Source organism: Chiloscyllium plagiosum, unplaced genomic scaffold (assembly GCF_037043375.1).
Source record: "Chiloscyllium plagiosum isolate Xiang-an unplaced genomic scaffold, Cpla_swu_hap1 HiC_scaffold_46, whole genome shotgun sequence".
Classification (NCBI taxonomy): domain Eukaryota; kingdom Metazoa; phylum Chordata; class Chondrichthyes; order Orectolobiformes; family Hemiscylliidae; genus Chiloscyllium; species Chiloscyllium plagiosum.
The window spans coordinates 7,194,244-7,218,191 of record NW_028270184.1 but is presented as its reverse complement, the minus strand read 5'-3'; the positions used below and the strand labels follow the sequence as shown (position 1 = coordinate 7,218,191).

General features: G+C 48.0%; 1 protein-coding gene and 1 long non-coding RNA gene across 4 annotated transcripts in view; one reads left to right on the top strand and one right to left on the bottom strand.

The window, feature by feature from the left end:
- Positions 1–15,236, bottom strand: part of LOC122543859 (solute carrier family 22 member 6-A-like) — a 76,865-nt gene extending 61,629 nt beyond the window's left edge. The window contains exons 1-2 of one of the 3 annotated variants that reach the window (XM_087983706.1): positions 14,787–15,236; positions 7,549–7,652 (exon numbers count right to left, since the gene is read on the bottom strand). In XM_087983706.1, the coding sequence (XP_087839832.1) occupies positions 7,549–7,652; positions 14,787–15,188 (506 nt within the window). In that variant the 5' untranslated portion in view covers positions 15,189–15,236. The remainder of the gene's footprint in view (positions 1–7,548; positions 7,653–14,786) is intronic. The other 2 variants (XM_043682716.2, XM_043682715.2) reach the window with 2 other exon arrangements.
- LOC122543860 (uncharacterized) lies at positions 2,053–23,899 on the top strand. Its single transcript, XR_006310150.2, has 3 exons — positions 2,053–2,136; positions 18,982–19,114; positions 22,210–23,899. It is a non-coding gene; the product is annotated as an uncharacterized LOC122543860 (long non-coding RNA).
- Positions 23,900–23,948: the final 49 nt, after the last annotated feature.

Genomic DNA, 23,948 nt, shown 5'->3' with positions numbered 1-23,948 from the left:
TTCATGTAGCTATCCAAATGTCTTTTAAACGTTGTAATTGTACCCACAAGCACCACTTCCTCTGGAAGTTCATTCCACACACAAGCCACCCTCTGTGTAAAAGGTTTGTCCCTTGTGTCTTTTTAAAATCTTTATCCTGTCACCTTAAAAATGTGCCCCTAGTCTTGAAATCCTCCATCCTAGGGAAAACCATTAATACTATCTATACCCTTCATTATTTTATAAACTTTTATAATGTCGCCTCTCAAACTCCTACACTCCAGTGAAAAAAAGTCCCAGCCTAACCAGCCTCTCCTTATAACTCAAACCACCACCCCCCCCCATACCCCGCAACATCCTGTTAAGTCTCTTCTGTACCATCTCCAGCTTAATATAACTGAGTAACCAGAACTGACAGCTATTGGCGCAGAGTGTTGCAGCTTTAAACTCTCACAGCAACAATGTTTTATTCTTACAACCTAGCCCCACCAACCTGTTTTCCTGAATGTTGAGCTAAAGATTACCATGCATAAATCAAAAACTGTGGCGCTAGGAAAGCACAACAGGTCAGGCAGCATCTGAAGAGCAGGAGAATCAATGTTTCGGGCGTAAACCCACTCATAAGGTCGGGTCGTGAATGGTATTTTAACATAGATTGCCCACAACCGTCTCAGTTAGTTTCCAATATTCCTCAACACCAACTAGAATTGCTGGAAAAACTCAGCAGGTCTTGCAGTGCTGGACTCGAAACATTAACTCAGCTCTTTCTCCACAGACGCTGCCAGACCTGCTGAGTTTCTGAAACAGTTCCTGCTTTGTCCATCATCTGTGGTTCTTTGGGTCTTTTGTTCATGAACACACTCAGTTCCATCATTGGGGACCCAGTGCCAATCTGGAGGAACGGCCTTGACTAAGGTTTCTGCTTGTCAATTCATTATTGGCTGGCTGTCACAGAGACGTGCGGCACCGAAATAGACCCTTCAGCCCATCTCGTTCATGCCGACCAAATATCCAAACCCAATCTAATCCCGCCTGCCTGCACTTGGCCCATATCCCTCCAAACCCTTCCTATTCACGTACCCATCCAGATGCCTTTTAAATGTTGTCATTGTACCAGCCTCCACCACTTCCTCTGGCAGCTCATTCCATACACCCACCACCCAATGCATGAAAAAGTCTGCCCTTTCGATCCCTTTTAAATGTTTACCCTCTCACCTTAAGCCTATGTCCTCTAGTTTAGGACACCCTCACTCTTGGGAAAAATATCTTGGCTATTCACCCTATCCATGCCCTTCGTGATTTTATAAACCTCTATAAAGTCACTCCTCAGCCTCTGACTCTCCAGTGAAAATAGCCCCAGCCTATTCAGCCTCTCCCGTGGCTCCAACCCTGGCAACATCCTTGTTAATCTTTCCTGAATCCTTTCAAGCTGAAAAACATCTTTTCTATAGCAGGGAGACCAGAACTGAATTAACAGCTTAAAAGCAGGGTGGCATGGTGGCTCAGTGATTAGCACTGCAGCCGCACAGCAGTTGGGACCCAGGTTCACTTCCTACCTCGGGTGACTGTCTCTGTGGAGTTTGCACAATCTCCCTGTGTCTGTGTGGGTTTCCTCCCCCAGTCCAAAGATGTGTAAGCCTGGTGAATTGGCTGTGCTAAATTGTCCATCGTGTTCAGGGTAAATGTACGGGGGGATGGGTTACTCTTTGGAGGGTCGGTGTGAACTTGTTGGGCCAAAGGGCCTGTTTCCATACTGTAGGCAACCTAATCAAACTTTGTTTTAAACTGGTTTTAAACCGGCAAAAACTATACACCTGAAATAGCGGAAGCTTCCTGCACTGTTAATGTTTTCTGAACCTTTTCAAGCTTAACGACAGGCCTGCCTGAGATAAAAGGATCAAGTGTCAGGGATATGCTGGTGCCTGACCCTGTATGAGGCAGTACTATAGTCAATGTTTATGTGGAAATAAAGGGTAACTTGGATTAATTTTTGGATTAAATTAGAAAATAATTAATCCAAACATCTGTCATGCTGGACTTACTAATTCTCTATTTTTCTATTCTTTTTCCCTCAGAAGTTTTCCTTAACAATCTCTGCGCCTGGGTACCTCGGTACCTAAGATGGCCCTGTAAATGGCAACTTTTCACTGTAGTCATGTGAGTATATGTGACAAGAAAGCTAATTCAAATTCTAATGATTCACATCGATTGGCCAGTTCAAGGGGCGTGGAAGGATAAGCTCATTCAAAATGGAATCGTGGTCAGAGTAATCATTTTAATTGTTTAGCAATCTAAAGACAACTTAGCAGTCCAGACAAAGAGTGTATAACTGGGATATTCTTCATTCTAGTCTCAGTCCGGGTCCAGAGACAGGCAAGGCCCAAAGATGTCTGGTCTGCCCAATAAGAAGCTCGCCAAAACTGAGGGGAAGTTCGAACCTGCTTGAAATAACGCTACAGAGGCTGGTATCCCAACTCCAAGTCACCCTTGACTTACACATGAACATTGACTGTAGTACTGCCTCATACAGTGTATGCTGGCATATCGTCTCCATTTCACTCTGGGCCTTGCCTTCATTCTGCTCTGATTCTTGACTCCATTCAACTTGGGACTTGCCTCCATTCTGCTCTGGGACTTGCCTCCATTCTGCTCTGGGTCTTGCCTCCATTCCGCTCTGGGTCTTGCCTCCATTCTGCTCTGGGACTTGCCTCCATTCTGCTCTGGGACTTGCCTCCATTCCGCTCTGGGCCTTGCCTCCATTCTACTCTGGGCCTTGCCTCCATTCTGCTCTGGGACTTGCCTCCATTCTGCTCTGGGCCTTGCCTCCATTCTGCTCTGGGTCTTGCCTCCATTCTGCTCTGGGACTTGCCTCCATTCCACTCTGGAACTTGCCTCCATTCCGCTCTGGGCCTTGCCTCCATTCCGCTCTGGGCCTTGCCTCCATTCTGCTCTGGGCCTTGCCTCCATTCTGCTCTGGGCCTTGCCTCCATTCTGCTCTGGGTCTTGCCTCCATTCTGCTCTGGGACTTGCCTCCATTCTGCTCTGGGACTTGCCTCCATTCCGCTCTGGGCCTTGCCTCCATTCCGCTCTGGGCCTTGCCTCCATTCCGCTCTGGGCCTTGCCTCCATTCCGCTCTGGGACTTGCCTCCATTCTGCTCTGGGACTTGCCTCCATTCCGCTCTGGGACTTGCCTCCATTCCGCTCTGGGCCTTGCCTCCATTCTGCTCTGGGCCTTGCCTCCATTCTGCTCTGGGCCTTGCCTCCATTCTGCTCTGGGTCTTGCCTCCATTCTGCTCTGGGTCTTGCCTCCATTCCGCTCTGGGCCTTGACTTCATTTTGCTCTGGGATTTGTCTCCAATCTGCTCTGGGACCTGCCTCCATTCCACTCTGGGACTTGTCTCCATTCTGCTCTGGAACTTGCCTCCATTCTGCTCTGGGACCTGCCTCCATTCTGCTCTGGGACTTGACTTCACTTTGCTCTGGAACTTGCCTCCATTCCACTCTGGGCCTTGCCTCCATTCTGCTCTGGGACTTGCCTCCATTCTGCTCTGGGACCTGCCTCCATTCTGCTCTGGGACCTGCCTCCATTCTGCTCTGGGACCTGCCTCCATTCTGCTCTGGGACTTGTCTCCATTCTGCTCTGGGACCTGCCTCCATTCTGCTCTGGGACTTGTCTCCATTCTGCTCTGGGACTTGATTCCACTCCACTCTCGGCCTTGCCTCCATTCTACTCTGGAACTTGCCTCCATTCTGCTCTGGGACCTGCCTCCATACTGCTCTGGGACTTGTCTCCATTCCGCTCTGGGCCTTGCCTCCATTCTGCTCTGGGACTTGATTCCATTCCGCTCTGGGACTTGCCTCCATTCTGCTCTGGGACTTGCTTCCATTCCACTCTGGAACTTGCCTCCATTCTGCTCTGGGACCTGCCTCCATCCTGCTCTGGGACTTGCCTCCATTCCACTCTGGGACTTGTCTCCATTCCGCTCTGGAACTTGATTCCATTCTGCTCTGTGTTTTGCCTCCATTCTGCTCTGGGCCTTGCCTCCATTCCACTCTGGAACTTGCCTCCATTCTGCTCTGGGACCTGCCTCCATCCTGCTCTGGGACCTGCCTCCATCCTGCTCTGGGACCTGCCTCCATCCTGCTCTGGGACCTGCCTCCATTCCGCTCTGGGACCTGCCTCCATTCCGCTCTGGGACTTGCCTCCATTCTGCTCTGGGACTTGCCTCCATTCCGCTCTGGAACTTGCCTCCATTCTGCTCTGGGCCTTGCCTCCATTCCGCTCTGGGCCTTGCCTCCATTCCGCTCTGGGACTTGCCTCCATTCTGCTCTGTGTTTTGCCTCCATTCTGCTCTGGGCCTTGCCTCCATTCTGCTCTGGGACTTGATTCCATTCCGCTCTGGGACTTGCCTCCATTCCACTCTGGGACTTGATTCCATTCCGCTCTGGGACTTGACTTCATTTTGCTCTGGGACTTGCCTCCATTCTGCTCTGGAACTTGCCTCCATTCTGCTCTGGAACTTGCCTCCATTCTGCTCTGGGACTTGCCTCCATTCCACTCTGGGACTTGCCTCCATTCCACTCTGGGACTTGATTCCATTCCGCTCTGTGACTTGCCTCCATTCTGCTCTGGGCCTTGCCTCCATTCCACTCTGGAACTTGCCTCCATCCCACTCTGGGACTTGCCTCCATTCTGTTCTGGGCCTTGCCTCCATTCTGCTCTGGGACCTGCCTCCATTCCGCTCTGGAACTTGCCTCCATTCCACTCTGGGACTTGCCTCCATTCTGCTCTGGGACTTGCCTCCATTCCGCTCTGGAACTTGCCTCCATTCTGCTCTGGGCCTTGCCTCCATTCCGCTCTGGGCCTTGCCTCCATTCCGCTCTGGGACTTGCCTCCATTCTGCTCTGGGACTTGCCTCCATTCTGCTCTGGGACTTGCCTCCATTCCACTCTGGGACTTGCCTCCATTCTGCTCTAGGTTTTGCCTCCATTCCGCTCTGGGACTTGCCTCCATTCCGCTCTGGGCCTTGCCTCCATTCCGCTCTGGGCCTTGCCTCCATTCCGCTCTGGGACTTGTCTCCATTCCGCTCTCGGACTTGTCTCCATTCCGCTCTCGGACGTTCCTCCATTCTGCTCTGGGACCTGCCTCCATTCCGCTCTGGGACTTGCCTCCATTCTGCTCTGGGACTTGTCTCCATTCTGCTCTGGGCTTTGCCTCCATTCCACTCTGGGACTTGCCTCCATTCTGCTCTAAGTTTTGCCTCCATTCCGCTCTGGGACTTGCCTCCATTCCGCTCTGGGCCTTGCCTCCATTCCGCTCTGGGACTTGTCTCCATTCCGCTCTCGGACTTGCCTCCATTCCGCTCTGGGACGTTCCTCCATTCTGCTCTGGGACCTGCCTCCATTCCGCTCTGGGACTTGCCTCCATTCTGCTCTGTGTTTTGCCTCCATTTTGCTCTGGAACTTGCCTCCATTCCACTCTGGGACTTGCCTCCATTCTGCTCTGGGACTTGCCTCCATTCTGCTCTGGGACTAGATTCCATTCTGCTCTGGGACGTTCCTCCATTCCGCTCTGGGACTTGACTTCATTTTGCTCTGGGCCCTTGCCTACATTCCACTCTGGGCCTTGATTCCATTCTGCTCTGGGACTTGACTTCATTTTGCTCTGTGACTTGCCTCCATCCCACTATGGGCCTTGCCTCCATTCCGCTCTGGGCCTTGTCTCCATTCCGCTCTGGGCCTTGCCTCCAGACTGTGCCGGAAGGCTCTCATTAATGAAGGAGTCTGCTGATTCCTGTAATTATTGGTGCTGATGGTTGAGGTAGACATGTGTGATGTCAAAGTTGTCTTGTGTCAATCAGCATTTTGTAGTTGCGTTGATTGGGCAGTTATCCCCAGTTGGAGGTAGAATTTAAATCGGGAATATGTGAGACTTCTTTATAAATCAATTCAGGCGTCTCTTCTTTGGTTGGTGCAGGGCAATTTACTGTGAGTCCAGCTGCATGACGGAACATTCAGAGGCTACTGTCTTTGTGGAACATGCTGGATGTCTGAATCTAATCGGTATTAATTGCATCCCATGTTCAAAGAATGGAATCAGCTGCCAGTGGAAGTGGTTGAAGCAGGTATATTAACAACATTTAGAAGGCATTTGGACAAACACATGGATAGGAAAGCTTTAGAAGGATATGGGCCAAGTGCAGGGAAATGGGGTGAGTGTGGATGGACATTTTGGTCAGTATGGACCAGTTTGGGCCAAAGGGCTTTCTCCGTGCTATGAGTCTATAACTCACAAACAGCAATTCTGAACTCATATTTCTCTATTTTTCTGATTAATTGCTGGACTTTGTATTTCTATATTTTTTTCTTACTGAATAATTTATACTTAAGAATCTGTACCTTGGTACCTAAGATGGCGTAATGGTGACTTGTAAACCCTTCACTGTACTCATCATAATAAAGCTAATTCTTTTCCCTAAAGGGGCCGGATCATCAAGCCGGATGTGGGATAGGATTCCTGAGAAATTTCCACCACCATTTGCTGAAAGCGTAGCTGGAGGACTAATCAGAAGTCGTACGAAGTCAATTCCTGAGCCAACAGATAGGTAGAAGGACAGGTAGCATTGAGGAGGCAGGGAGACTGCAGAAAGATTTGGACAGGTTCGGAGAGTGGGCAAAGAAGTGGCAGATGGCGTACCACGTGGGGGAAGTGTGAGGTCATGCCCTTTGGTAGTAAGAATAGAGGCATGGACTATTTTGTAAATGGGGAGAAATTTCAGAAGTCTGAAGTGCAAAGAGACTTGGGAGTTCTAGTCCAGGATTCTCTCAAGGTAAAGTTGCAGGTTGAGTCGGTAGTTAGGAAGGCAAATACAATGGTGGCATTCATTTTTAGAGGACTTGAATATAAAAACAGGGACGTACACCTGATGCTCTGTAAGGCGCTGGTCAGACCACATTTGGAGTATTGTACACAGTTTTGGGCCCCATATCTCAGGAAGGATGTACTGGCCCTGGAGCGGGTCCAGAGGAGGTTCACGAGAATGGTCCCAGGAATCAAAAGCTGAACATGTGAGGAATGTTTGAGGACTCTGGGTCTATACTTGATGGAGTTTTGAAGGATTGGGGGGCGGGGGGGGGGGAGGGTGATCTAATTGAAACATACAGAATGATGACAAAGTAGATGTTGGGAAGATGTTTCCATTGGTAGGAGAGACTAGGAGGGCACAGCCTTAGAGTGAAGGGAAGACCCTTTAGAATGGAGATAAGGAGAAACATCTTCAGCCAGGGAGTGGGGAATCTATGGAATTTACTGCCCCTGAAGGCTGTGGAGGCCAGGTCACAGAGTATATGCAAGACTGAGATGGATAGGTTCTTGAGTATCAAGGGGATCAAAGATTACAGGGAGTAAGTGGGAAAATGGGGTTGAGAAACATATCAGCCATGATTGAATGGTGGAGCTGACTCGATGGGCTGAATGGCCTAATTTGTGCGCCTACGTCTTATGGTCTTAACAGCTTGAACAACCTGACTGGGCAGTACAGTTTGCAGTGCCCATTCTGCCATCCTTACTTGTCAGAAAGCCTGCCCAGCACCATGGCTCCCACCAGCAACCCAGCCATGTATATCGATTGTGTGATCCATCTCAGAGACCTCTGATCGCACACCAGGTCCCACTGTCAAGACAAGAATGGAGCCTTCAGTTATTGAAGAGTTAACAGCATGAACAACTCTGGAATGCTCTGAAAGTGCAGCACACCAAGCAGACGTTCTGAAAATTTTACTGCCTCACCTTGTATCTGAATAGAAATATAAATTATTCATCAATTTTTAATATAGATGTTGAGTAACCATTGACTTTCTTATAAGAACATACAAACAGATGAATGGGGACAGAAGTGGGATGCTCTTCAGAGAGTTGGTGTGGACTTATTGGGCCGAATGGCCTGTTTCCACACTGCAGGGCATTTATAAAGTGCACCATTATACACTTAATGGTAAGGTCCTGGGGAGTGTTGCTGAACAAAGAGACCTTGGAGTGCAGGTTCATAGCTCCTTGAAAGTAGAATTCCAAATGGATAGGATAGTGAAGAAAGCATTTGTTATGTTTTCCTTTATTGGTCAGAGTATTGAGTACAGGAGTTGGGAGGTCATGTTGCGGCTGTACAGGACGTTGGTTAGGCCACTGTTGGAATATTGCATGCAATTCTGGTCTCCTTCCTATCGGAAGGATGTTGTGAAACTTGAAAGGGTTCAGAAAAGATTTACAAGGATGTTACCAGGGTTGGAGGGTTTGAGCTACAGGGAGAGGCTGAATAGGCTTTTCACTGGAGCATCGGATGCTGAAGGGTGACCTTATAGAGGTTTGTAAAATCACAAGGGGCATGGATAGGGTGAATAGCCAAGGTCTTTTCCCCAGGGTCAGAGAGTCCAAAACCATAGGGCATAGGTGTAAGATGAGAGGGGAAAGATTTAAAAGTGACCTAAGGGGCAACTTTTTCATGCAGAGAGTGGTACGTGTATGCACTGACCAATAAAGGCGAGTGTGTAAACGCCTTCTTCACTACCTCTGTCTACCTGTGACTCCTTTTTCAAAGAACTGTGAACCTGCACCCCAGGTTCAGTAAGTAATGGTATTGCTGAGCCGCTCCTGGTGATGAGTACTGAAATTCCCCAACAAGGCTGTACTCTGTGATATTGCCATCCCCAGTGTGTCCACCAAATGGTCTTCAATATGGCAGAGAACTAATTCATCGGTCAAGGGAGTTGGTAGGTGAAAATCAGCAGGACATTTTCTGATGCAAGTTTTACCTGATACCATGAGACTTGATGAGGTCAGGAATCAATGATGAGGTCTCTCAGAGCAACTTCCTCTTGACTGCACACAACCATGTTGCGTTCTCCAGTGATTGTGCCCTGCCTGTAGGACAAGACAAAGTGACCTAACCAATGTCCTATATAGCCGCTACAAGATCTAGACAATATCCAGACTTGGGCTGACAAATGGCAAATAACATTCAGGCCACACAAACACCAGGCTATGACCATCGCCAATAAGAGACTATCTAACCACTGTCCGCTGACATTCAGTGGCGTTGCCATCACTAATTTCCCTACTATCAACATCCTGGGGCTTATCATTGACCAAACACTCAACGGGACTCACCACATAAACACAATGGCTGCAAAAGCAGGTCAGTGGCTATGAATATTGAAGCGAGTAATTCACTTCCTGAGTCCCCAAAGCCTGTCCACCATCGACCAGGCACAGGTCAGGAGGGTGAGGGAATACTCCCTGCTTGCCCGTGGATGAACACAGCCCCAGCAACATTCAATAAGCTCCATACCACCCTGGACAAAGCAGCCCCACTCGATTGGCACCAAATCAATGAAGGGCTTTTGCCCGAAACGTCGACTTCGAAGCTCCTTGGATGCTGCCTGAACTGCTGTGCTCTTCCAGCACCACTAATCCAGAATCTGGTTTCCAGCATCTGCAGTCATTGTTTTTACCAAATCGACAGGCACCCACTCCCTCCACCACCGATGCTCAGTAGCAGCAGTGTGTACCATCTACAAGATGCACTGCAGCAAATCACCAAAGATTCTCAGATAGCGCCTTCCAATCCCACTATCACTTCCATCTCGAAGGACAAGGGCAGCAGGTACATGGGAACACCACCCCCCTGCAGTTCCCCTCTGAGCCTCTCACCGTCCTGACCTGGAAATATATCCCTGTTCCTTCACTGTCACTGGTCGGAATCCTGAAATTCCCTCCCTCAGGGCATTGTGGGTCAACCCACAGCAGGTGGACTGCCGTGGTTCATGGAGGCAGCTCCCCCCCCACTTTCTCAAAGGGGCAATTAGGGACAAGGGGAAATGAATGCTGGGCCCAGCAAGAGACACCCACATCCCATAAAAACAAACAAATAAAAATAACTTGCCAACTCCTATACTCGATGCACTGCCCAATAAAGTCAAGCATGCCAAACACTTTCTTCACTACCCTGTCTATCTGTGACTCCACCTTTAAGGAACCATGAACCTGTAGATGTTAAACAGACACTGGTTATTCAAAATTTTGAAACCTGTGACAGTTACGTTATCCATGGCCTTGCACTTCAGTACTGACCAGCGAGACCGAGCGACCTGTTGGAAACACCCTACATGTGGATGTCGAACATGTTATCAGGAAGCCCTCAACGCCATCAGAATCCGACTTCAGGCTCTGACCCGGGAGAAATGGGATCACCTGAAGCCCACCTTGGGTGCCCAGTCACAACACGTCCCTCCATGTCGCAGTCATGGCCATATCTTAAAGGATGCATCACGTACCCAGGAATTCCCCCCTACCCAAGGACCCTTCCCCCCCCCCCCCCACTGAAGCCCTCAGCAACTTCTCCTACACCTCACTGTTCAAAAGAGGCTCACCGATCTGCTTTGCCTGTGCATATTTACAAAGTAACCTGATAAGCTGAAGCATTAAAGAGGGAACGATGAGAGCTTGCGAGAAAGGCACAGTGACAATCATGAGAGACTTTAATCCCCACATCTCTCCAATTCTTGTGGGTGTGCATTTAAGGTGAGAGGGGAAATGTTCAAAGGAAATGTGAGGGGCAAGTTTCGTACACAGAGAGTGGTAGGAGTCTGGAATGCACTGCCAGAGGTGGTGGTGGGGGCAGATACGACAGGGGTGTTTGAGGGGCTTTTAGACAAGCACACGAATACACAAGGAGTGGAGGGATTAGTTTAACTTGATTCGATTTGATTTATTATTGTCACATGCATCCACGTACAGTGAAAAGTTTCGTTTTGCGTACAGTACAGGCAGATCGGATCATACAAGGATCGTAGAGTGGTTGAGCAGAGTGAGGAGTACAAAGTTACGGCTGCAGAGAAGGTGCCAAAAAGCGAGATCAACATTAGGTTTAAAAATTTGAGAGGTTCATTCAGAAGTCTTTAACAGCGTGGAAGAAGTTGTTTGGCATCATATTCAGTACAACTTTGTGGGCCGAAGGGCCTGTTCCTGTGCTCTGTAGTTCTAGGTTCTACGTGCATGTCAACTGGAACAGTCAGGCGGGCGAGGCTGGCTAAGATAAAGCTGTTGTTGAGCATAGATTCTCAGAATAGCTAGTTCAGGAACCAACCAGGGAGCAGTCTACTCTGGGCCTAGCAATGTGCAACAAGATCAGGCCAATTAATGATCTCACAGTAAAGGCATCACGAGGTATTTGTGACCATAAAATGATTGAATTTTATAGTCAGTTTGAGGAAGAAATAAAGTGGGTCCAAGACAACTTGTTAAACTTTAAATAAGTGGAATTAAAAAAAATTCATTCACAGCATGTAGGCGCTGCCAATTTGCGAGGGTTTTTGGTCATTATTAACTTAGTTTCATGATTGAAGAATGAAAACGGAGCCAGCTAAAGTGAATTATAGCAAGTTATATTAAGGTACAGTTCACTGGAAATGCAGTAGCTGACCTTTCAGAAATTATTTTCAGAATACACGGAATTGATACATTGCAATGAATAAGCAGAATTCTAAGGTCCGTGGTTAACTTGAAAGATTAAAGGTATTTTCAAACAAATTCACCAAAGATCCTCAGACAGCACCTTCAAAATCTACGATTGCTTCATCCAGAAGAAGGGCAGCAGATGCATGGGAACACCACCCCCTTTAAGTTCCCCTCTGAGCGACTCACCATCCCGACTTGGAAATATATCGGCCATTCCTTCACTGTCGGTGGGTCAGAATCCTGGAATTCCCTCCCTCAGGGCATTGTGGGTCTAACCCACAGCAGGTGGACAGCAGCGGTTCAAGATGGCGGCTCACCCCCACCTTCTCAAGGGGATAACTAGGGACAGAGGTAATAAATGCTGGCGCCAGTCAGCACATTCCACAAATAAATAATTTTTTTTTAAAAACCTTTAGAAAATATGCAAACACAGGTAGCAGATCAGAGGATTGGGTAGAATATGAAAACATACAAAGAATGATCAAAAATTTAATAAAGTAGGAGTTGCCCATTAAAAACACAATTAACTGAAATATTTTATCTCCAAGAGTTGTGGAGCTCTTTTCTTGAAAGGGTGGTGAAGGCAGAGGCTTTGAATATTTTTTTAAATATGAAGTAAATCGATTCTTTTAAGCAAGAGTGTGAAAGGTTATAGGTCAAGGTGGGAATGCAGATTTGAGTTTACAGTCAGAAATGAATTGTTGAACAGATACAAGGGATTTACTCATAGAGTCACACAGCATGGAAATAAACCATTTGGTCTGATCAGTCCATGCCGACCCTAATCCCAGACTAAACTAGTCCCACCTGCCTGCTCCTGGCACATATCTCTCCAAACCTTTCCTATTCGTGTACTTACCTAGATTCCTCGACCAGGCCAACATCCCCAGCATCGAGGCACTGACCCCCATCTCGATTGTCTGCGATGGGCTGGGCACGTCGTCTGCATGACCAACACGAGACTATCCGAGCAGGTGCTCTACCCCAGCTGAGTGGAGCCCCTGGTGGACAGAGAAAGCACTTCAGGGATACCCTCAAGGCCTCACCGGGGAAGTGCAGCATTCCCACAGACACCTGGGAATCACTGGCCCAAGACCATCCAAAGTTGGAGAGCAGTAGCCGGGAAGGTGTCGAGCTCCTTGAGGCTTGCCGTCGGGAAAAGGCGGAAGCCGAGCAGCAACAGCGTAAGGGGTGCACTGCCATGACAATGCCCCACCCACCACCCCCTTCCCACGACCACCCCAAGTGTAACAGGGCCTGCAGTAGCCCCCTCGGTCTGAACAGCCATCTATGGACTCACCCTGAGTGTCATCCTCATCCATGAGGGACCGCCGATGATGATGAACATGATGACAACTTATCTGAACATCTCTTAAACATTGTAACTGTACCCTTATCCACCACTTCCTCTGGACGTTCATTCCACACATACACCACCCTCTGTGTAAAGAAAAAGCCCCACATGTCTTCTTAAAATCTTTCTCCTTTCACCTTAAACATGTGCCCCCTAGTCTTGAAATCCTCCACCTAGGGAGAAGACATCTGCCATTCATCTTATTAATACCCCTCATGATTTTATAAATCTCTATAAGTTCACCCTCAACCTTCTACGCACCAGTGAAAAAAGGCCTAGCCTATCCAGCCTTTCTTTATAACTCAAACCCTCCGTACATGTTCCTGATTTGTGTGGTCATACCTGACAGATAAAAAGGGCAAAAATATAAAAATCAATATCATAGAATCCCTTCATGTGGAAACGGGCCCTTTGGCCCAACAAGTCCACACCGACCCTCCAAAGAGTTACCCACCCCAATTATCCTCTACTACCCCTGACTAATGCACCTAACCTCCACATCCCTGAACATTCTGGGCAATTTAGCATGGCCAATCTACCCTAACCTGCACATCTTTGGATTGTGGGAGGAAACTGGAGCACCCGGAGGAAACCCCACACAGAGACAGGGAGAATGTGCAAACTCCACACAGACAGTCACCCAAGCCCGGAATTGAACACAGGTCCCTGGCGCTGTGAGGTAGCAGCGCCGACCACTGAGCCATCACGCTGTCCATGTGCACATTTACATGTTGAGAAAAACACCAGTGACCCATTTTTTCCCTCATGGACTAAAGATGACCTTGAGACCCACAGTAGTGGACAGTGAAGGAGGTTACCACAGAGTTCAACAGGACCTTGATCAGATGGGCCTAGGCGTGGCAAATGGAGTTTAATTTAAGTAAATTTGAGGTGCTCAATTTTGGAAAGGCAAATCAGAGCAAGACTTATACACTTAGTGGTAAGGTTCTGGGGAGTGTTGCTGAACAAAGAGTCCAGGGGGTGCAGATTCATTATTCCTTGAAAGTGGAGTCACAGGTAGACAGATTAGTGAAGAAGGTGTATAGCATGCTTGCCTTTATTGGTTAGTGCATTGAGTATAGGAGTTGAAATGCCATGTTGCGTCTGTACAGGAAATTGGTTAGGCCTCCTATGGAATACTCTTACGATTTAATAAACGTAGCAAAGGTCTTTTCCCTCGTATGGAGGAGTTCAAAACTAGAGGGCCATAATTTTACGGTGAGAGAGGTGGAAAGCTTAAAAGGGGCCCGAGGGGCAACTTTTTCACACAATGGGTGGTTCGTGTGTGGAACAAACTATTGGAGGAAGTGGTGGATGCTGGTACAGTTCCAACATTTAAAAGACATTTGGACAGGTACATGGATAGGAAAGGTTTAGGGGGATATGGACCTAACGCAAGCAAATGGGGGCTAGTTTGGGTTTGGGAAGCTTCGACAGCATGGGTGAGTTGGACTGAGAGAGAGTGAGTTGAGAGTGTGTTGCTGGAAAAGCACAGCAGGCCAGGCAGCATCCGAGGAGCAGGAAAATCGATGTTTCGGGCCAGAGCCCTTCGTCAGGAATGAGGCTGGGATCCTCAGGGGTGGAGAGGTAAATGGGGTCCACTCGGACTGAGAGTCTATTTCCATGCTCAATGATGCTATGAGCTGAGCCCTTGGCTGACAGTAACAGGGTTGTTCAGATGCCTTTGCTTTGACCCATTGGAATTAGCGGATTAGGCATGAAGAGGAGCGTAGAACCGTTATACCTTAATGCCACACCTTTACCCTTTGGGAAATTTTGAGGACACTGGGTTGATGTGCACATATGCATGGGTGTTTTACTTATAAACACCTCACAGGTGTGAGGTTATTTTGGGGGACACGCATCCATTTATTCACTTTCCTTCCATTTCACAATAAATGTCACTGGAACCTTTAATAGACAGAAATTCTCAGGCGTTACCTCTGTAACCGTCGAGGCTTTGAACTTAGAGTTGTCATAGGTCCACCCGTCAGTGCACTTCTGCGTGTGGTACTCAGTCACGTTTGCGTGCGTCCCGTTGAGATCCAGAAGGTGCCATTGAGGTGAGGAGTACATCAGGCATTTCTCCGGCTGTTGGTTCTGGTCCAGAGGGATGAAAACCCGGAGAAGTTCCTCCGTCTGCAGCCTCCCCGTGACATTGGCGTATCTCGAGTCATTCACTTCCAAAGGGATCCTGCAGTGATGATCAGGAACAGCGGCCAGGAAGTTCTGAAGCAGGTTGTGCATGGTCAGGAGCAGAGATGGGGATGTCAGCAACAAAATGTGGATGATTTGGAACTTGCCCATACTTCCGACATCCTCCAGGATATCATTGAAGCCCATGGCTGCAGCTCAGAGATGGCGACACTGAAGGAGAAGGATTGTGGCTGAGGGAGAGCTCATGACACTGACGGAGAGGCTGTAACAGAGACATAATGCTTGTTGGGTTGAACTGATCATTAATCCATAAATGTAAGTAATGATTAAGCTGGTGATAACAGAACTTGCTTAATCTCGCTAACTTAATCATCCTGGTTTAACAAATCTAGATACTATGAAACGAAGGCCATGGAGTTGTGGTTGGTGGGGGTTTGGGTGAATTATTGCTCAATGTTATATTAGTCACTAGCATTTGGGAAGTTTCATTAAACAGTCCCTTCTATATAAAACTACCTTCTCTGCATCCTTACTTTGATTTGATTCGATTGATCACATGTACCTAAGTGCAGTGAAAAGCTTTGTCTGCAAGCAGTATCGGCAGATCATAGTAAGCAAGGACATACAGATCATCGAGTGAAAAAGCACTAGCCAGAGGCATATAAGTTACATCGCAAAGGGCATGTGCTAGGCAAGATCAACATTAGCAAGAACAGCATTATTTGAAATGAGAGAGGTCCAGTCATCCGTCTCATAAAGGCAGGGAAGAAGCTGTTCTTGAACCTGTTGGTGTGTGTGTATTCAAACTTCTGCCTCATGGAAGAGGTTGTAGGAGAGCATTGCCGGTTGGAGGAGTCTTTGATGGTGTTGGCAGCCTTTCCACAGCAACAAGAAGTGTAAGTGGAGCCATGGATAGAAGGTTGCCTTCCATGATGGTCTGGGATGTGCACACCACCTTCAGTAGTTTCTTCCAGTCCTGGGCAGAGCAGTTGCTATATCAAGCCGTGATGCATCTGGACAGTGTACTTTCAGTGGAGCGTTTGTAAAAGTTGGTGAGAGTCGTTATGGACACGCCAAATCTCCTGAGCCGCCTGAGGAAGGTTGTGCCTTCTTCACCGTCGCGTCTACTTGGGAAGTCCGGGACAGATTGTCAGTTATCGTCACTCCGAGGAACTTGATGCTTTTCACCCTGTCAACCTCAGCACCACTGATGTAGATGGAGGCACATTCTCCTCCCTTCTTTCTGATTGGTTCTTTAGTCTCAATTGAGAGAGGGATTGTTATCATGGCATCACGACACCAAACCCACTGTCTCTGTATTCTAACTCATCATTGTTTGATATCCATCCTACTACGATGGTATCGTCAACAAACCTGTAGACAGCATTCGTTTGGAGTTTGGCAACACAGTCATGGGTGTACAGGGAATACAGTAGGGGGCAAAGAATGCATCCGTGGGGGTCCCCAGTGTTGAGGGTGATTGTAAAGGAGGTGCTGTGGTCTATCTTCACTGTTTGCGGTCTCTGGGTCAGGTAGCTGAGGATCCAGTTGCGGACAGTGGAGCTAAGACCTAGGTCTCAGAGTTCTCAGATCAGTCCGGAAGGGATGATGGTGTTGAAGGTGGAGCTGTGGTGGATGAGCAGGAGTCTGACGTAGGTGTCCTCGTTGTCTGGATGTTCCAGGGATGAGTGCCGGGCTGGGGGAATGGTGTCCACTGCAGACCTGTTATGTCGGTGGGCAAATTGCAGGGGCTCGGGGCAGGCTGGGAGACTGGAGTTGATGTGGGCTGTGACCAGCCTCCTGAAGCACTGATGACATGATAACCCCTGTTTGTCTAGAATAGAATATTGCCGGGACTGGAGCATTTGAGATCATAGAATCCCTACAGTGTGGAAACAGGCCCTTCGACCCAACAAGTCCACACCGACCCTCCAAAGAGTAACCCACCCAGACCCATTCCCCTATCCTACATTTACCCCTGACTAATGCACCTAACCTACACATCCTTGAACCCTATGGGCAATTTAGCATGGCCAACCCACCCTAACCTACACATCGCTGAATACTATGGGCAATTTAGCATGGCCAACCCACCCTAACCTACACATCGCTGAATACTATGGGCAATTTAGCATGGCCAACCCACCCTAACCTACACATCGTTGAATACTATGGGCAATTTAGCATGGCCAACCCACCCTAACCTACACATCGTTGAATACTATGGGCAATTTAGCATGGCCAACCCACCCTAACCTACACATCGCTGAATACTATGGGCAATTTAGCACGGCCAACCCACCCTAACCTACACATCGCTGAATACTATGGGCAATTTAGCATGGCCAACCCACCCTAACCTACACACCTTTATATAAGTAGATATAACAGATATAAGATTAAAGTGGTGCTGGAGAAGCACAGCAGGTCAGACAGCATCGACGTTTGTCGATTTTCCTGCTCTCCGGATGCTGCCTGACCTGCTGTGCTTTTCCAGCACCACTCTAATCTTGACTCTGATCTCCAGCATCTGCAGTACCCACTTTCGCCTCACAACAGATATAACTAGAGGCTGGATAGGCTGGGATTTTTTTTCACTGAAGGGTAGGAGGTTGAGGGGTCTATCACCCTGATGTACCTATGCCAGGTATGATTTGTCTGAATAGCACGCAAATCAGTACTTTTCTCTGTATCTTGGCACATGTGGCAGTAATAAGTCAAATCAATCAACTATTACAACAGATTGCAACTAAGAAGCTGTAGGGGAAATGCAGCTATGGAAATGCACGCTCGCCTTTATTGCTCAGACCTTCGAGTGTAGGGGTTGCGACGTCACGTTGATGTTGTACAGGATGTTAGTGAGACCTCTTCGGGAGTACTGTGTCCAGTTCTGGTTGCCCTGTTATAGGAAGGATATTATTAATCTAGAGAGGGTTCAGAAGAGATTTGTCGGGACATTGCTGGGAATGGAGGGTTTGGGTTATAAAGAGAGGGTGGATAGGCCTGGGACTTTTTTCACTGGAATGTATGAGGTTGAGGGAGTGACCTTATGGATGTTTATAAAATCATGAGGGGCATAGATGGGCTGAATGGTACGTGTCTTTTCCTGGGGGGGGGGGTGGATTTCAAAATTAGGGGGCACATTTCTAAGGTGAGAAGAGAGAGATTTAAAAAAGACACGGGGGTCAGTTTTTTTTTACACAGAGAGCCTGTCATGTCTGGACTGAACTTCCTGAGGAAGTGGTGGATTGTGGGTACAGTTATACCATTTAAAAGACATTTGGATAAGGACATGAACAGGAAAGGGTTTGGAGGGATATGGGCCAGGAGCAGGCAGGCGGGACTAGTTTATTTTCTGATTATGGTCGGCATGGACTGGTTGGACTGAAGGCCCTGTGTCCGTGCTGTATGACTCTATCCATCTCAATACCCTCTTCCCCCTAATTTTCTTCATCACCAGTGAGCATTCACAGCTGTGTGGGCCATTTACAAGATGCAGTTCAGTTGACCTTAATGAGGTTTCTTTGACAGCAAGTTTCAAACACATGACCTCGGTGGAACAAAGACAGCTAACGCATGTGCACCCCAACACCTACAAAGTTCCACTCCAAGCCACATACCAGCCTGACTTGATATTGTATTACCATTCCTCCGCTATCAATGGGGTCAAAGTCCTGGAGTTCCCTTCCTGACAGCATATTGGTTTTGGATATATCTATGGCCCAAGCACAACAGTGGTTCAAGAGGCAGCTGACGTCCAGCTCCTCAAAAACAACGAGGAACGAACAATAACTGCTGGGCCAACCCAAGGGGTCATTGGCAGATTAAGTGACTGCAAAACAATAGGAGAAGTTCAACATAGAGAAAGGCGGTTCATTCTTTGGATCTGGGAAAGATAAATCACCAAGAGCATTTTCCCGATTTTTCAAACTGTGCAGATTTGGAAAAGCGTAGAGATTTATGTGTCTGTTGTTGTTAGCTTCAGGGTATCCCCAGGACCGTGTGGACTCACTCGACCAGGAGATGAATTTACTCAGGTGCCTCTCTGTCTCTCAGGGAAAGGACTATGCACACGAGCAGTCAGGTTGCAATTTTATTCGACAACAACAAAGGTAAGGACCAAACTTGACAATTTTAACTTTAACAACTCTACTTGTAATTACTCGATTCTTTAGAAACTTAAATACTTCCCAAAATGTGTAGCTTTCGCCATTTAGTTGAATTCTTTGGCCCGTTCCTTTCTGTAGGGATTAGAATGAGGGAGCCCTGGGATATAAACAGGAGTCTCAGACAGTGTCCTCACTCTAGGGACTGGCTCTGAGCTGGCCGGTCAGAGTGCATGTACTTTGCACATGTAAATAAAGGGTGGCTTAGTGACAGAAAATGGCATCCGTTCTGTTGTTTCACTTGCTCTCACTCTCTCTCTTTGCTGGTTCATTCCCTCTGTCTCTCATAATCTCTATCTTTATCTATCTGTAACTATCTATCTCTCTATCTCTACCTCTTTATCTCTCTCTCTTTCTCTCTCTGTCTAGGTAATAACAATGACTGCAGATGCTGGAAGAGCACAGCAGTGGATTAGTGGTGCTGGAAGAGCACAGCAGTTCAGGCAGCATCCGAGGAGCAGTAAAATCGACGTTTCGGGCAAAAGCCCTTCATCAGGAATACAGGCAGAGAGCCTGAAGTGTGGAGAGATAAGCTAGAGGAGGGTGGGGGTGGGGAGAAAGTAGCATAGAGTACAATAGGTGAGTAGGGGAGGGGATGAAGGTGATAGATTGGGGGCGGGAGGAGGGTCGAGTGGATAGGTGGAAAAGAAGATAGGCAGATAGGACAAGTCATGGGGACAGTGCTGAGCTGGAAGTTTGGAACTGGGGTGAGGTGGGAGAAGGGGAAATGAGGAAACTGTTGAAGTCCACATTGATACCCTGGGGTTGAAGTGTTCCGAGGTGGAAGATGAGGTGTTCTTCCTCCAGGCATCTGGTGATGAGGGAGTGGCGGTGAAGGAGGCCCAGGACCTCCATGTCCTCGGCAGAGTGGGAGGGGGAGTTGAAATGTTGGGCCACAGGGCGGTGTGGTTGATTGGTACGGGTATCCGGAGATGTTCCCTAAAGCGCTCTGCTAGGAGCCATCCAGTCTCCCCAGTGTAAAGGAGACCGAATTGTGAGCAATGGATACAATAAATGATATTGGTGGATGTGCAGGTAAAACTTTGATGGATGTGGAAGGCTCCTTTAGGGCCTTGGATGGAGGTGAGGGAGGAGATGTGGGCGCAGGTTTTGCGATTCCTGCAGTGGCAGGGAAAGGTGCCAGGATGGGAGGGTGGGTTGTAGGGTGCATCAATGTGGACGCCTCCTAGCAGAGCGCTTTAGGGAACATCTCTGGGACACCCGCACCAATCAACCACACTGCCCTGTGGCCCAACATTTCAACTCCCCCTCCCACTCTGCCGAGGACATGGAGGTCCTGGGCCTCCTTCACCGCCGCTCCCTCACCACCAGACACCTGGAGGAAGAACGCCTCATCTTCCGCCTCGGAACATTTCAACCCCAGGGCATCAATGTGGACTTCAACAGTTTCCTCATTTCCCCTTCCCCCACCTCACCCTAGTTCCAAACTCCCAGCTTCCATGACTTGTCCTACCTGCCTACCTTCTTTTCCACCTATCCACTCCACCCTCCCCCCCCCCGATCTATCACCTTCATCCCCTCCCCCACTCACCTATTGTACTCTATGCTACTTTCTCCCCACCCCCACCCTCCTCTCGCTTATCTTTCCACCCTTCAGGCTCTCTGCCTGTATTCCTGATGAAGGGCTTTTGCCCGAAACGTCGATTTTCCTGGTCCTCGGATGCTGCCTGAACTGCTGTGCTCTTCCAGCACCACTAATCCTCTCTCTCTGTCTATCTATCTATCTTTCTATCTATCAGTCAATATCTATTTATCGACTTTTCTATCTATCTATTTTTTTTATTTATCTATCCATCAATCAATCTATCAATCTGTCAATATCTATCTATCTATCTGTCTGTCTGTCTATCCAGTTGAAGAGCGAGCTGCTGTGTCTGGACATACCTCTAGATCGGCCGCACGGTGAGGGTAAGGTCAGGCCCTGCCAGGGTTGGGGTCTGACATCTTCCTGGCTGCCATCTTGAATTTTACAAGGATTTAACCAGTCAGGGGTAAATGATGTTCATAGTTTTCAATGGCCTGCTAACATTGAGCCCTTTGATGTGTCTGCTTTGGGCCCAGAATATACCCTTGCTCTTTTGTTTTACTGAGGTGCCTGTGCCCCATATACCTTGGGTTGTTTTGATTATGAGGAAGTGTCAAACTGCCCTTTTGCTATTGTGTACTGGCGCATTTCTGGTTTTTGAAGAAGGCATTTGGTATGCATGCCATTATTGGCCAGTGCATTGGGTATATGAGTTGGGAGGTCATGTTGCAGCCACTTTTGGAATACTGTGTTCAGTTCTGGTCTCCCTGCTTTAGGAAGACTGTCGTGAAACTTGAAAGGTTTCAGAAAAGATTGACAAGGGTTTTGCTGGGATTGGACGGTTTGAGATGTAGGGAGAGACTGAATAGGCTGGGGCTGTTTTCCCTGGAGCATCAGAGACTGAGGGATGACCTGATAGAGGTTTATAAAATCATGAGGGGCATGGACAGGGTAAATAGACAAGGTGTTTTTCCCTGAGGTGGGGGAGTCCAGAACTAGAGGCATGGGTTTAAGGTGAGAGAGGAAAGATTTAAAAGGGACCTAAGGGGCAGCTTTTTCACACAGAGGATGGTACGTGTTTGAAATGAGCTGCCGGAGGATGTGGTGGAGGTTGGTACAATTACAGCATTTAAAAGGCATCTGGATGGTTATATGAATAGGAAGGGTTTAGAGGGATATGAGCTAAATACTGGCAAATGGGACTAGATTTATTTAGGATATCTGGTTGGCGTGGATGAGTTGGACCAAAGGATCTGTTGCCGTGCTGTACATCCCTATGACTCTAATTGGCTGGGCATGAGTCTTGTAAGGGCCTGTCTCCAGGCAGAATTGTCCCAGTGTGTTTGTACGTCTTAGACTGAGGTATTCCCAGTGTACTTTGGCCAGTTTATGCGCCCTGTTTATTTCAGTTGCTGTGCTTTTATTCCTGGCTTTGTGGTTGTTGCTGTTGGTTCCTTTTTAATGAACCAATTTTAATGAATCAATTTTAATCAAGCCGTCGCAAGACGTGACTGGAGTACCATCAGCTCGGTGAAAGGTGCCCTTTGGTCTGCCCGAAACCTGTCGGGTCTTCCAGAGTGAGGAGGTGACCCTGACCGAGTGTTGCAGACTGGCACATTCCAAGATCCAGGACTACGCACTGGAGGGATGTACTAAAGCTTGGGGCAGCTGCTGCCAAGATGCAGTGGGGAAAGAGCACTGTCTGAGGTCTTCCTGCTGAAGGTAAATGGGGGTCTACTCAGTTATTGGACCCTCCTAGTGCCTCAAACATATGTCAGCATAATCTTGGTACAGGTATGAAATGCCTTTGGTTTTGTTTATTGGATAGAGTCACACTCCAATGTTTGCTTTTTTTCATATTCAGAATTGAACTGCTTCCGTGACTATGTATGAATATTTTTATGAATAAAATTCAATTTTGAAGTTTAAAATGATTACTCCTTAAATTACCCTATCTTCTCTACTCCTCTGTCCAGTATTTGTAGGTTCCCAGCCCATATCAAAACTCCACTTAGGTTGCAGTCAGGAGCATGCATGGTGGCTCAGTGGTTAGCACTGCTGCCTCACAGCACTAGGGACCTGGGTTCAATTCCAGCCTTGGGTGACCATCTGTGTGGAGTTTGCATGTTCTCCCAGTGTCCGTGTGGGTTTCCTCCCATAGTCCAAAGACCTGCAGGTTGAGCCATGCTAAATTTCTCACAGTGTCTAGAGATGTGCTGGCTAGCCGGAGCACCCTGAGGAAACCCAGGGGGAGAAGGTGCAAACTCCATGTAGACAGTCGCCCGAGGCTGGAATTTTCCGATGGGGAGCGGTCTGCTTTCCCTGTCTCTGCATTGAGATTTAAGTATGGATGGCCAATGACTGACTGCTTGGCAGAAGGTGATTAATTAGCAGTACAAGTTTGAGGGGAGGTGTATTGCCATGTCAGTTGTCCAGGTCAGGACCTCATCTGAAACAGCCATGGACAGGCAGTCATGCATGGCCTCCAGTCCAAACCCTTCCTGCCCTTTTCATCTCACCTTATTTATTATGACAGTCTCAAGAAAACAAGAGTCAAAACAAGCCACACACAGATCCTGACTATCTCATCGCCCGAGTCTGCAACAACGTGCAGCTATAGTCCCTCTTTCCTCTACTATTGGGTGGCTTCCTGATTTCAAGCACTCCCAAACAGGTTCTCATCCAACATCCAAAATAACGCAGTAGGCAACGCGCCAATTTTGGTCATTGATAGTCTCCTCACTTGTAGGGCGGCTTGGTGGCTCAGTGGTTAGCACTGCTGCCGTACAGCATCAGGTACCCGGGTTCGATTCCTCAGGTGACCGTTTCTGTGGAGCTGGTACGTTCTCCCCGTGTCTGCATGGGGTTTCCTCCGGATGCTCTGGTTTCCTTGCACAGTCCAAAGGTGCACAGGTTAGGGCGGATTAGCCATGAGAACTTAACTATAGTGTCCAGGGATGTGCAGTCTAGGTGGTTTAGCCATGGGAAATGTGGGGTTATAGGGGAATCTAGATGGGATTCTCTTTGGAAGATTGGTGTGGACTCGATTGGCTGAATGGCCTGTTTCCACACCATGGGGATTTTATGAGTAATGTCAGCTTGATGTCCATGATACTGGTGAGGTGTCAGATTGCTGACCCACTTCAGCGCTCTGTCGTTCATGTGTGCAGGAGCTGTCTGATTGCTGTCATAAAATCTGTCACAGGATTGCAACCGTTCTCCATATTAATTTCA